This window comes from Macrobrachium nipponense, chromosome 11, assembly GCF_015104395.2.
Source record: "Macrobrachium nipponense isolate FS-2020 chromosome 11, ASM1510439v2, whole genome shotgun sequence".
NCBI lineage: Eukaryota > Metazoa > Arthropoda > Malacostraca > Decapoda > Palaemonidae > Macrobrachium > Macrobrachium nipponense.
In genome coordinates this window covers 10,183,013-10,197,103 of record NC_061087.1, presented here as the reverse complement: position 1 = coordinate 10,197,103, position 14,091 = coordinate 10,183,013, and the positions used below count along the sequence as shown (strand labels likewise).

General features: G+C 39.6%; 1 protein-coding gene and 1 long non-coding RNA gene across 4 annotated transcripts in view; one reads left to right on the top strand and one right to left on the bottom strand.

The window, feature by feature from the left end:
• LOC135221946 (uncharacterized) overlaps positions 1 to 14,091 on the top strand; it is a 407,988-nt gene that overhangs the window by 257,500 nt on the left and 136,397 nt on the right. The gene's annotated exons all lie outside the window — the stretch shown is intronic.
• Positions 1 to 14,091, bottom strand: part of LOC135221477 (monocarboxylate transporter 9-like) — a 29,633-nt gene that overhangs the window by 1,463 nt on the left and 14,079 nt on the right. Inside the window, exons 2-5 of the mRNA XM_064259248.1 lie at positions 12,266 to 12,536; positions 11,148 to 12,050; positions 10,713 to 10,904; positions 10,241 to 10,378 (exon numbers count right to left, since the gene is read on the bottom strand). Of these exons, the coding sequence (XP_064115318.1) occupies positions 10,241 to 10,378; positions 10,713 to 10,904; positions 11,148 to 12,050; positions 12,266 to 12,536 (1,504 nt within the window). The remainder of the gene's footprint in view (positions 1 to 10,240; positions 10,379 to 10,712; positions 10,905 to 11,147; positions 12,051 to 12,265; positions 12,537 to 14,091) is intronic.

Below are 14,091 nucleotides of genomic sequence, written 5' to 3'. Positions count from 1 at the left end.
AACTGCATATCAGAAACTCCCTTCTTAATACATATACCCCATAAAATAAGCCCTTTGTTTACCAAGCTCTCTCTCTCTCTCTCTCTCTCTCTCTCTCTCTCTCTCTCTCTCTCTCTCTCTCTAGTGTAAATTGAAAGAAATGCACAGATATGAAGCTAGAGAACCATATAGTAGAAAATTACTTATATATAAACCAGTGACCTGGGGTCATGGCATTAGGAGGGTTCTACGTGACCAAGCACACCTTAGATTATGCTATGCGTTGTCTGCAGTAGCCTGATCTAGCTCAAAGCTTTGTCAACATCTTTATGTTATGATAACTTTGCACAACAACTTCCATGGGAAGAGGTGACCGTGTTAAACTACGCCGGAAACTTGTAACTTCCGAGCCGGCGAACTACGTATGTGTTTTTATTTTTTATGAATTGCTGGAGATAGCTAATGTTCCGCTATCGACGCGATGCTTTAGAATGGCAGTTCCACGACAAGAGTCAAACATATCGGTCGTCCGACCGAGCTGCATCTCCTAGTATGGAGTTACAGAATAAAGTTGTTAACTTGTTCAACTAGCCTGTTTTGAATCATCTCCTCTAGACAAGAAAGAACCTCTCTACTAGATATCCAAGGGAGATGAGAGGAACCAAACATTACTTACGGACAACAGCCGTAAGGAAAAAAAACAAAAAGTCTATCGCCAAGCGATAAGACATTAGAAAGTGGTGGCAGCGGTGGGATAACGAAGAACATAATTAACAAGACCCATATCAGCCGACCGAAGGTCTACAAGAAACTAATTCCACCTTCAACATCAAACGAAACAGAGGAAACGGGATCTTCAATCAACGCAACAGTTTATGAAGACGCAACTATGTCCTTCATCGAGAGGAATACAAGCATTTAACACTGACGTTTGAGCAACTGTTATCACTTATCTTCGAGAATCGATCACCGACGAGGGCGGCATCGAACATCAACGGAAAGAAGAAAACAAACACAGGAACATCACCCGTTCACGAGCAGCAAACGCAGAGTGGACAGCTATACGCAGTAGTGCAAGGACGGAGGCTGTGACGTCATCCATCTTGGACTCTACCGCGCATCGTGCACCGACGAGAAGCGTGACGTCATCACGACTTCCGACGCGAGACGTGGACAGGAACTGTGACGTCATCCCATGTCAACAATCCTTCGCAATATAATCTGGAGCTAAGTACCATTTTTATCTATTCAGGTCTTTTCCTCAGTGAAGTGTTGTTCATCAAAAAAAAAAAAAGAGTCGATCGTCCAGTATTCGGTGGGGGGTGAGTTGTTCGCCATATTAATCTCCTTCATTACAGAACTTATCTTCAATTACGAGGTTCTCGCCCGCAGATTAATTTTTTTTTCTTTTCTAGTTGTCATTAACCATTTCTTGCAGGAATTCTCCGTATAATATTTTATCATATTATCTGTATTTTTGTATCTTTTGGGGGATTTTTCCTATTATTATAACACACTTATACAGTTACATTGCTTATGCGTTTACGTAGTGGTCGAGTGTACTCTTATAGATATTTTGATAGGATTGCAAGAATAGAAGTGATAAGAAAAAGTGAAAGCCGAAATGGCAACCACTCCGGCTGGCAACCCCAACGTGGTGACTCTCGTCAGCGCGAGGTCAGCGATCGTCCCTTTTCAAGGTCGGGTCAATGGTTCCTGCCTCAAAATGTTGAGGCATGGATCTCATCTGTAGACGCTCATTTAAATGCAAAAAGCATCACAGACCCAGCAGTACAATTACAGGAGGCCAAGAGCTTCGTAGACTTCGCTAAAGGCGACGCAAGTGCGTATCTAAGGGGGTTTCTTTCCAAGAAGCGCTTACATGGGACGAGTTCAAAATAAGATTACGTGCCGTGTATGGGGGTGAAGAGGCTTTAGATGTAGTATTGGCATTGAGAAATATCCTTAACCAAGCCTCCATGACTCAGCTCAATGTTGTCGAGCGGGCGGCGCTAATTGCCGACCGGCTAAATGAATATCAGGATAGTTTATGTAACTCCGGGTGGGGTTGCGGGTGCTAAAATCAAAGTGAAAGATTTTATCCGTTTGATCTACCTTACGTCTATCACTGTAATGTTGCCTGAAGCGTTAGTACGGCGTTTTGATAAAAAATTGCAGCCCGACAGTACGGAATTAGATGTGTATAAACAAATCAAAAAACACATGTCTAAATGTACCGACCTAGATCCTTCGCTCATTCAAGTTTTTGCAAAAAATGAGAACAAGCCACAAACAAGTAAATGTGGTACATAATAATAATCAAGTTGCAGGGATGGTTTGTTATAACTGTAAACGACCAGTCACATGATTTCAGATGTCGGACGCGTTTTTTGTTCTACACAATAGTTCAACTCATTCATATAACCGTTGCTACTCGAGGAATCAACAGCCAAACGCTACAAACACGCACCAGTTCTATGCAAATAAAAAGAAGGGTCCTCCCAGTACTATAAGAAGAAACAACCAAACGGAAATTCTGCACAACAGCAGAAACAAAAAACAAATCGTGCTTCAGGTACCTCTGTTCCTGGGCCGTCTAGCCAGCCAAACTCGCAAGGGCAAGCGAATTTTCAGGGTGTGATAAACAAAACAAATACCACGTAGTTCACTCCAAGGGGGAGGGGGGAGAGGGCGATGTTGGGTCATCAATATCAACATCTTTTGTATCAAATAATCAGTTTAATCATTTATCAGATCATTGTGAGACAATTGATTTTCCTATGAAACACACGGCCGAATCAAAAAAATCTGTGCAGGTTCCCGTAGATTTGCAACAAATTCATGCAATTATTAGTCAAAACGAGTTGCGACCACCTTACATGCAGTAAATTTGGACCATAAGTCATTCACTTTGTTCTTTGATTCTGGTAGTCCACGTAATATAATGGATTTAAGGACTCATCATTTACTCTTTCAAATTTCCCTATAGAAAAGTCCGGAATAAGGCTCTCAGGCATTGGGAATAATGAATTAAAATGTTGTGGGCGTAACTCATGTACAGTACAAGGTCGGTAAGCGCACGTTAGCCGATACCTTTGTCGTTGTACAAAACATTAATATGTATCCCGCAGTAATTATCGGATACCCGTCTATGGGCACTCAAAATATTATCTTAGCACCTGCAAAACACGGCGTGATATCAAAGGGAAATTCTATAGGCTTCTAATACCCTAAAATCTGTTTTTAGATAATAAAGAGACAGACAGAGTTGTCACTTACATTACGGAACCAATCACCTGTCTCATGAAACCAAGAAATAATCAGGCAACCCAACAGAACTCTCGCTCACCCCGTAATATCAGCTTGCACGCAAACCCTCGAGCCTAACGTAACTTCAAATATATTAGTGCGTGTAAAAAGAACCTTGCCAGGATCTGAAACATTAATCCTTTCCGAAACTCTGAAAACACACGGATTATCCGTCACACAAGCCGTTTATACAGTCGGCTCACAACAGCAATGTAATATCGAAGTCTGTAATCATTTGAATACCACTTTAGTAATCCACAAAAATCAACATATCTTGGATGCCGAAGTTTATAAAACATCGAATTCTTACCGTAGCTGAGATAAATCACGCTCAATCAGTCGCGGATGAAACCCTTTGCAATCTATAAAGAACAAAAATCAATAAAGATATTCAAGAAGAAGAAATTCAGCAGAAATTTTTGAATCTGTTAACTAAATATCATGATGTTTTTTCCACTACGGATGGAACCTTAGGAAAAACGGATGTCATAGAGCATCAAATCAGGCTCAAGGACAAACAGAAAGTAATCTATGTACCTTCGTACCGACTTCCTATGAATTTCAGAATGAGATAACAGAGGAAGTAGGTAAAATGTTAAAGGAAGGAGTCATTAGGAAATCAAACAGCCCTTATAATTTTCCGTTAATAGTAGTACCGAAAAAAGATCGAACTTGGCGGATATGCGTAGATTTTCGTCGTTTAAACGAAGAAACAATCCCTGACAGATTCCCAGTACCATGTACCGATGATATCCTATCTTTACTAGGCCAGAATAAATATTTCACAAGCCTAGACTTACTAAGGATTTCATCAGATTCCGATGGAACAAGAAAGTATCCCATACACTGCCTTCAGCACAGCCAGGGGACATTATGAATTTTTGCGTATGCCTTTTGGTTTACGTTGTGCTCCTATAACTTTTACTCGTATGATAAACGTCGTGTTTGGAGACTTGTTGGGAGATATCCTACATGCCTACATGGATGACTTAGTAATCTTTTCCAACATTAGAAGAGCATTTACGCAAATTGGAGTAGTGTTACAAAGGTTAAGGCAGCATAATTTAAGGGTAAAGATAAGTAAGTGTGAATTTTTTAAAACAGAACTAGTCTATCTAGGTTTCACGGTTTCTAGTGAAGGTCTTAAAGTCGTCCACGATAAGGTGTCGGCTATCCGTAACTTTCCGATACCTACTAACGTCAGGAATACAGCAATTTTTAGGGTGTAGCGGATATTATAGGAGGTTCATTAGGAACTACTCCATCATAGCCGCTCCCCTAACCGATCCTATAAAAAACGGGCGTAGATTTCGTATGGTCTGAAATTCATCAACAGGCGTTCGATAAATTGAAAGATGAACTGTGTAGTTCTCCTATCTGAAATTTCCTGACTTCAATAAGGAATTTTTCATAGCAACAGACGCCTCAGACCTAGGAGTAGGTGGGTATTGCATTCCAACAATATGATAGACAGATTTTTCCTATAGCTTTTTATTCACGTAAACTGAGACCTTCTGAAAGTAAATATGCAGTAATAGACAAGGGAAGGGCTCGCTATGGTTAATTCACTCGTGCACTTTAAATTCATAATTTACGGTTATCCCGTTAGGTTCTCACTGATCATAAGCCCCTAACCGACTTCTTTAAAGGCTTTAGTCACAGCCCCAAGCGAACTCGGTGGCACATGATCATTCAGGACTTGGCGCGAGGATCGGGTATTTACCTGGGAAAAGCAATATCATTGCTGACGCATTATCACGCAACCCCTCGTTCATCTTGTACCGAGCCATTAGCTGAATTAATAGATATCTCACCTCCATGCCCGTTGTTAAACCATATCCGAACAGGAAGATCTGGGCTGGAGTGCTGAACTATTACAGACGGAACAAAGAAAAGATCCGCAAATAGAAAAAATCATCATTGCGTTAAATGGAAATCCGAAGGAAAAAGAATACCTAAAGTATAAGCAGCAGAATTATATCCTACAGGAAAATATCCTGTGTAAGTCTGTGACGAGAAAACCCGTAACCCACACCGCAGTTGAATAACAACCAGGTGGTGGTGCTATACTCACTCATACCCACTGTCTTAAAGTGGTTGCATGAAAATCCACTGCACGGACATCCGGGTTATACCCTAATGTCACAGAAAGCCAAATCCTTATTTTATTGGCATACGATGCTTAGAGATATAAAAAGCACATAGCAATTGTCGCACTTGTCAAGAATACAAGGGCAACCAAGACACCTGTCAGCCTAGGGGCTTACCCCGTGCCCATCCAAATCAACCCTTTGAAAGAGTACATTTAGATTTATTAACAGGGTTTTACGAGTCAGACAGAGGAAATAAGCACCTCCTAGTAATTATAGACGCTTTGACTCGATATACAGAACTTATGCGCTTAAAACAAACCGCGGTTGAGTGCGCTAGGAAGTTTTACGAGTGCTACATTTGTAAACATGGAATTCCACACATCATTATCTCAGACTCGGGCGGGGAGTTCAATAATCATTTCCTTAACTCCTTGTGCGAATTCCTTAGTATAAAGAAAGTCAATACCATGATCTATCACCCAGAGTCTAATGGGCTAGTGGAAAGGGCAAATCGTAAGGTTTTAAACATTTTAAGGGTCAACTTAGGGGGGGCAGATCCCAACTGGGACATTGCCATACCTGCGGTACTAAGCACACTTAATCACTCGTATCACGTGTCTATTAAAATGACACCGCACGAGGCACTGTACGGTATCCCGGCCCGAACGCCTTTCCACATCTTAAAGCCTACAACTAATTTATCAAATCCTCTAAAGGATGTTATGGATGCAAGCATAAGTCGTATTAATATAATTCGTAAGAATTTAGAAGAAGCACAGATCCTAATGAAAAAAAAATCATGATAAAAATAGCTAAGCCAACTAGAACATATGCCGTGGGCGATCAGGTATACATACAAGTAGTACGTGCGTAAAGGTTTAAATTAATAAAACTGACACCTAAGTTTGAAGGCCCGTTTAACATTTTAGAAAATTTAACGGCCAATAGAGTTAGGGTTCAAAAATGTATCCAAACCCACTGATGTGAGAATAGTCCCATTGGCACATATCAGAATCTAAAGAAAGGTAGATGAAGTGAGGGAAAAAAAAAATGGTTGTATTTATGAAACTTGTATAATAAATTATATATATATATATATTAATCATATTGTATGTAAACCTATTCTTTTACGCGAGTTATTACACTGTTTTACTCATTGCAGGTTTTCAAAAATGAATCTGTTATTGTTAGGAGTGATATTGTGTATTCAGACATCTTTGTTTGTATGGAAAGAGTGCTAGGACTAAGACATGAATTTAATCATGGCTCGATTATCGAGAGAATCGATGATGTATTCATCGTGTCAAGTAATATTGTTATCGAGGAATAGATATGCAGCGCCATTTTCTTACCTGAAGATGACGTCTTCACTTAAGAATGACCTGATGAGGTTTGGATATTTCCCTTAAGGAAATGCATGAACGTAATTTTCATGCTAACTCAGAGATTTTCACTAGCTCAAACGCTAAGCGTCGCGGAAATGTTGTCTTATGACATACAAACAAAATAAAACCGCCGAGGGCAGGAAGAACTCGCTCGTGACCTGCTGATGTGGTCTGTGCGGCACAATATCTTGAACGCTCGCAACCCGCTTATTCTAGCTGGACTAAACATCTTAGGATCAGTTGCGAATCTAGGCTTAGGAATCTCAAATCGCCTCAAGATAAATAATCAAAATAAAAGAATTGAGTTTTTGCAACACAAAACGGAACTGGCCTTATCAGAACTTCGCAGCAGTTATCTTCGATCAATCAAATAATGAATATCGTTAATGAACATTCAAATAATATCGATCAGGTCATGGAAGTTCAACATTTGCTGCTACTTTAGCTTACTATAGTTCGAAAATAGATCATATCCGTGAAAATATCACATTTTATTGAAAAGTCAAAAGATTACGTAGAAGCATTACGTAGCACAAAATAAAAGGGGTGTTATCGCCTCACCTCATGCCTATTAAAGATCTGACGTTAACTTTGGAAAACGGACGGGAGAAGCTAGGTTATATTCCTTTATTGGATGCCCATAAAGTAGAATTCTATTATAGCCTAATATCAGTCAGCGTTGAAAATTATAGAATATGATCACGATTCCTTTTGATTCTTCCGATGCTTGGCAATCATACAAAATAGCACCGTTTCCTACTTTTATGACGAATAACTCAATCCAGTAATATCCAATTTAACAGGGCATGTACTGATTTCTTCTGATAAGAAATCATTTACAGTCATTAAAGACTTAGATAAACTCACTCACTGTTCAGCCATGAATAATAAAATTTGTACACCTGACTCTTTTTTGAATTCTATCCTATATCAACGGATTCATGTGAGTTAGACATAGTGCTAAACGGCTCTCTCTCTCATACAAGCGAAGGTTGTCTTGGGGAAACTTTATCCTTTTTCCGGTAATAAATTCAATTACAGGATGAATAATGGTTCCTGGATCCGTTATGATAAGGCCGGATTCGACGTTCGTGTGTCCGGACACCATCCACCGCCCATGCCCCTATCTTCGTAGCAGCCGATGGTTGTACGGGGACATCTACAAACTATACCGTCAGAGGGGTCAACACGATAATACGTGAGAAGGCGTATTTCGCGAACTACACGTGGGCAACAACGATCATCCCGTCACTACCTCTCCCATACAACGCGCGAGTAGCTCATCGTCTGTCGCAACTGGCTGAGATGACCCACGCGTCATCGACTTATGCAGGTGGAGAAAATCTTCGCTACTACATTCTGCTAGCCGTGTTCAGCGTGACGGCCATATTGGTTATCGCCGTCAACATCTTTGCTTGGCGTAGGCTGAGGCGTAAACAGAAGGATCTCCAAGGGAACGTACTGGCCCGTCTGGGATGACGTACCCGTTTAAACTCAAGTCTTTTGCGGTTTAGGCCGCCTGAACCCTGCCACATTCAGTTCGTGCCTAGGGAATTGTCTGGAATTGTGTTGTGTGTGAAAAGCGGTCCGTATGCTGGCAACAATGTAGGACAAAGAAAGACTCACGCCTTTGCATTTGAACGTTAAAATATCTCCAGGGCACCTAATAAATCATTATAGCCCAATTTATACATTAATAATATTCCTAAAGGTATTTTTCGGGCACCTAATAAAATATCAGCCCTATATATTGAATTTCTGCAGAATTACATTGTTATACTATTATACAATTATATTTATCTATTTATAAAGAGTGACAAGTACTCTTTAACTATTATCCATGATCATGTTATAATCATTATTTAGTAACCATTATTCTTAATCAGGTTACCTGTTATCATATTAATCATGTATACATGTTTTGATTTTTACCATTTTATTATTTTTGGGTACATAATCATTATTATTACCAAACATGGATCTATATTTTCCATGCATTTATCTTTGTTTATGAATATGTCAACAAGGGTATGTAACAGAACCTTTTTGTACATTTAATCACTTAGTATGTTACGAGCACGCTCCTATGAACAATGTTTAAAGTAATTTTTTTTTTTTTTTGTTATTCAAGGCTTGAATAGGTAGCAGACCGAGCCTAATGTAAGAATTACATATATACAAAACCAGTGACCTGGGGTCATGGCATTAGGAGGGTTCTACGTGACCAAAGCACACCTTAGATTATGCTATGCGTTGTCTGCAGTAGCCTGATCTAGCTCAAAGCTTTGTCAACATCTTTATAGTTTATGATAACTTTGCACAACAACTTCCATGGGAAAGAGGTTGACTGTTTAACCCTACGCCGGAAACTTGTAACTTCCGAGCCGGCGAACTACGTATGTGTTTTTATATGAATTGCTGAGATAGCTAATGTTCCGCTATCGACGCGATGCTTTAGAATGGCAGTTCCACGACAAGAGTCAAAACATATCGGTCGTCCGACCGAGCTGCATCTCCTAGTATGGAGTTACAGAATAAAGTTTGTTAACTTGTTCAACTAGCCTGTTTGAATCATCTCCTCTAGACAAGAAAGAACCTCTCTACTAAGATATCCAAGAGATGAGAGGAACCAAACATTACTTACGGACAACAGCCGTAAGGAAAAAAACAAAAAGTCTATCGCCAAGCGATAAGACATTAGATATATAAGGAACTTTAATAGCAAGGTGAGAAATGGGTTGGATTTAATGACTGACGATGAATTGTTAGCATTTATTGTTGATGGCTCAACACAAGAAGGTATTTGACAAGATTATTTGCTCACCTAGTTGTTATAATTATGAATAAAAGAAATATTTATGTTAAGTTTGTTTATCAGGGGAAGGTTAGACATTTATTTGCATGTTGCGGTGTGGGGACTTTATCAATAATTATCATCATAACTATATACTTTATAGTTTCCCACAATGTTGGTTTCTATCTGAACTGAAATTACTCTCGGAGAAAATATACTGCTTTTTTTTCTTGTCACTTGTATACAGTCCTTTCGTCTGAGATAAAACTAAAACTCGGGACATGGTTACTTTTCATTGTGAGTCGGCTTCACCATATTTACCTCATCATGGTTTTGTTTTACACTATGGGGTATTACCATTATGTTCAATCATTTCTTTGATAGTGCAACTGTTATGTTTATAAGAATGAAAGAGTAAATAGAAGTATCGATCTATTATTGTCTGCAGCTTGGTCTTTACAGTACTGGGTGTTGTTAATGATCCTCTTCAAACCAATGGCCACCAACCTTAATGAGTCCTTTGGCGGGCACAGTCTTAGATAAGATAAGTCAATGGAGATTGTTAGTGGCAACTACCGCAGTACCGGTATTGAATTTAACAACCCGAGTTACAGCCTGTCAAAATGACCCTGCATTGCCCTTGGAAGTTTCTTTTAGAGGATTTAAGCTCCTTCACTTACCTTTTGTTCTTTGCTCTTTTTGCTTATCATAGTTGATGGCCGAGGGCATGAGCAGCCAGAGGAGAAAACTCGTCACGCACATAGCAGATAGCATCCACATGCTGACTGTGTAGCTGCCGCTCAGGTCGACGACAAAACCTGCAGTAAATTACCTGGCTTTAATACTAGGCAGAGGTGGGTTGTAAGTAGCCACAAGAAGAGGAAAATGAAAAAGAAATGTTTTGTTTTCAATCTTGAAATAAATATGAAGCTCGGAAAATAATTATAAAGTTTATTCGTGTATGCTGAAAACTAGAGAAATGTATTATTGTTCCCTTCTGTCAAAGTGTTTTGACTTTTTGAGTCGTAACTATTATGATGAATTAGGTGTGCTGGGATCAATTCATTCTTGGCAAAACCTATATGATTTGGACTGTTGAAATAGGCTGGTAAAAGCACGTTACAAACTTATTTAGATGGAAAACTAATTTACCTGAAATTGTGCCGAAGAACAGGAAACCAATGCCCACCATTAAACCAGATGCACCGAAGACTGGGGCCAAGTTCTCCACGCCCATGTACTCGATCATAACGAGGTTGTAGAGGGCCATGTTGGCTCCCAGTGCACAACCGAAGATGCCCATCACGCCCTCTAGCCATTTCAAATCTTTCAGTAGTGGGAATACTGTAATGAAATGATACATTCGATTAGAAAACCGTAGTTCTTTAGCTGTACAAGCATATACAGTATTTATGTGGAGCCTCTTTCATTCGTGTTCATCAAACCTAAAACGTTCATTTACTTATGGAGAAACCGATTCATTGCATTATCTGTTATAATATACTCTCTCTCTCTCTCTCTCTCTCTCTCTCTCTCTCTCTCTCTCTCTCAAAATATAAAAAAAAACAGGAAAACTGTTGTCCTTACTGAGCATGCTCAGTCCCAGGAGAGCATATCCTCCCATGTAACAAAGTTTCATGCTGAATCTCTGCCAGTCAGAAAGAGGAGAAACCACCATCCTCGTCAGAAGGTTACAGACGGCTGACACTGAAAGGCACCAGGCCGAGTCCTGTAGAGAATGCCCCAGATCCTGCATTGCAAATGGCATCATCATGACAAAGTTCATGACACTGTTCATACAGAGCATGTTCCCTGTGGCGATGATGGCCGCTCTAGGGGATTTCAGAACGGCCAGGTCTCTCAGTGCCGTCTTCACCATGCGATAGGCAGCCACAAATACCAGTTTGGACTTCTCTCTCGCTGGGGTAGTTTCGTCGGCCTTTCCTTTTTCTGGACGGTCTTCCGTGTTAGTGGGCCAATTTTTGCTGTAACCCTCTCGTAAGTTACCCGACATAACAGTCCAAGTACTGCCTTGTAATTCATAGCGCAATGGTAAAGATTCAATACTTTCAGACATTGTTCTTTTTCTGTAAACTGCGTGGTCCGTCAACATTAAACCCCTTGCACTATCATCTGTATCATCGTACTTTATTGTTACAACCGTATCACGATTAGGAATGTCGTTTGGTTTTAACTGTTTCAAATCATCTTGTAAGTAGTCCCCCTCCTTGTAGACTGCTTGTCGTGAATGCCATTCAACGGGATGGAAGAACAGAATCCCAATAAACCCGTTGAGTAGGAGTGATCCAACAATGAGGTTAGCCCCAAGGAAGCCGTATTCGTCCAACAGAAAGCGAAGTAGCAAGGGTCCCAAGATCTCGCCCGAGCAGATGCCCGTCATCATGATGGCATTGGCCATTCCTCGTCGCGTCTCGAAGTAAATTGGGACGATGAGGAAGCACATCGTCGTGACCAGTCCTCCTCCAATTCCTGGTTGAAACAAAAGGAGTGAAATAAGCGATGTTAATTTTAAAAGTCGAAAACCAGGGTTACAACATTTTCTGGATTATATAAGAAAGCGAGTGTAATATGTTTATGTAAACTAAAACAAATTATTGTTGTAGCCTCTTATCATTCATAGTATACTTTTTATAATGAAATGGTGTTCATTAAATGTTTCATTACCAACATCATGCTACACTCACCACTCAACAGCGAGAGAGAGAAAAAGAGAAAGACCGGAGAAGGCGCGAAAGCAGAAACGAAGAGAGAAACAGACACCAAAGAAATCCCAACGAATCCAACTCCTCTCCATCCGAATTCATCCACTAGGGGTTGAACGAAGATGCCCATGATGTTCCAGAGAAACCCCTGGATGTTGAATATCCAGGCTGTGGTGACTGACGATGTTCCATTTCCTAATAAGTATCCAGAGAAAAGGATTCCAAAACAGGGAAACAACATAGGCACCAGCATCTGGAAGAGGAATCACAAACACATGAGTAGCGTTTTGAGAAGAGGGAGCGAAATGCTTATTCAATAAGTTGAACAAGCGCAAAGGAAAGGACAGACATTTTTTTACATAACAAATCTTTGTTTATTGACAAAATGGACAGTGAAACAGATAAAATCGTTGTGTGATTAGATGAAGGTAAAACTAGGAATGGTTACATGCCTTGCTAAATGTCAAACGAAAGTGTCATTTTGTGAACATGGGGCCATTTGCCGGTGAAGCACTTCCAGATAACATGTCAAGAGTATCAATGAACACTGTGGTGAGGGTGGGGGAGGCGGGGCAGATTCTCACCCAGATTTTTTGTTTTGTTATAAGGTTACTGGGAACAAATTTTGTTCAAGTCTGGAGCATTTCCAAATTTAAAGAAGAAGATGGCTACATCATTAGCCTGTCGGACGTTCTCTTTTCCTTTTTCCATGACTCAAGACTGTTTCATTTTATGATTTAAGGGTCCTCCGTGATTATGTACAAATTTTATTTTATAATTTAAAGGTTTGCAGTGAGTTTGGATGATTTTTAAGTTTTTCTTTGTGTATGAACATACTTGAAAGATTTACACTCAAGGAAATCTTTGAATTTTGTATGAAAATCTAGAGTTTATGACCAAGATATTTGAAGGTACTCATTTAAATATAAATAGATATCTGCGTTCGGTGTAAGCGTACAATTTTGAATTCACATAAATACCTTTTTTTATATGTTTGAAGCTGTGCTCAGATACAGCCACGCAAGAAGGTAAGTTCTAGATCATCTAAATCAAGTATTTCCGTGCATTGCCTTGGCCATTTGCAATCTTTGATTTAGCTGGCATGCAAGAGTGCCCAGACCAGTAATAAAACGGTTTGTTAAATAGCGCCACATGTTGGTATAATTTTGATCACGCGCTGTTCATTGTGGACACCTCATAACCTCAGAAATGAACAGCATTCTAAGTGCAAAATTTCGTAAATGATACGTTAGTATTGCCTAAAAAATTATGAATTGAAGTAGGCGAAGTTATTTTTAAAATTTAAACTAGATATTGGGAAAATTAACAAAATAATGTGATTTAAAAACGAACACAGCATTATTTTAACTGTAGAGTTATAGATGAAAAGTATTAGGAGATTCTCGAAGGTTTGTTTCCGTCGAATGAGGAGGAATAGGGAGAATGGGGTTTCATTGAAGTTCGGGGCCAGGATCGGGAATCCTACTCGAAAAGCAAGTAAAGGTGGCAGCCTTTGAAATCTTCTTCTGGTAGTCATGAACTCTGCTTGTGGACGGGACATTATTATAATGTTTACTCTTGAGGGCCTTTAATAATCTTGATCAGATATGCATCGTGGAACTCAGGAATCATTCTTTGCCTTATTGATTAGATAAACAGTTCGTGTTTGCCAGCCAATTTATTTTAATGAGTCGAGAGATTACAGTGCATTCTTAAATAGATGTTCGTTATATTTTCTCAAACAACAAATTATGCGCACAAAATAAACCATAAACGGATGTTCTTGCAAAACACAAAAGTATACGGAA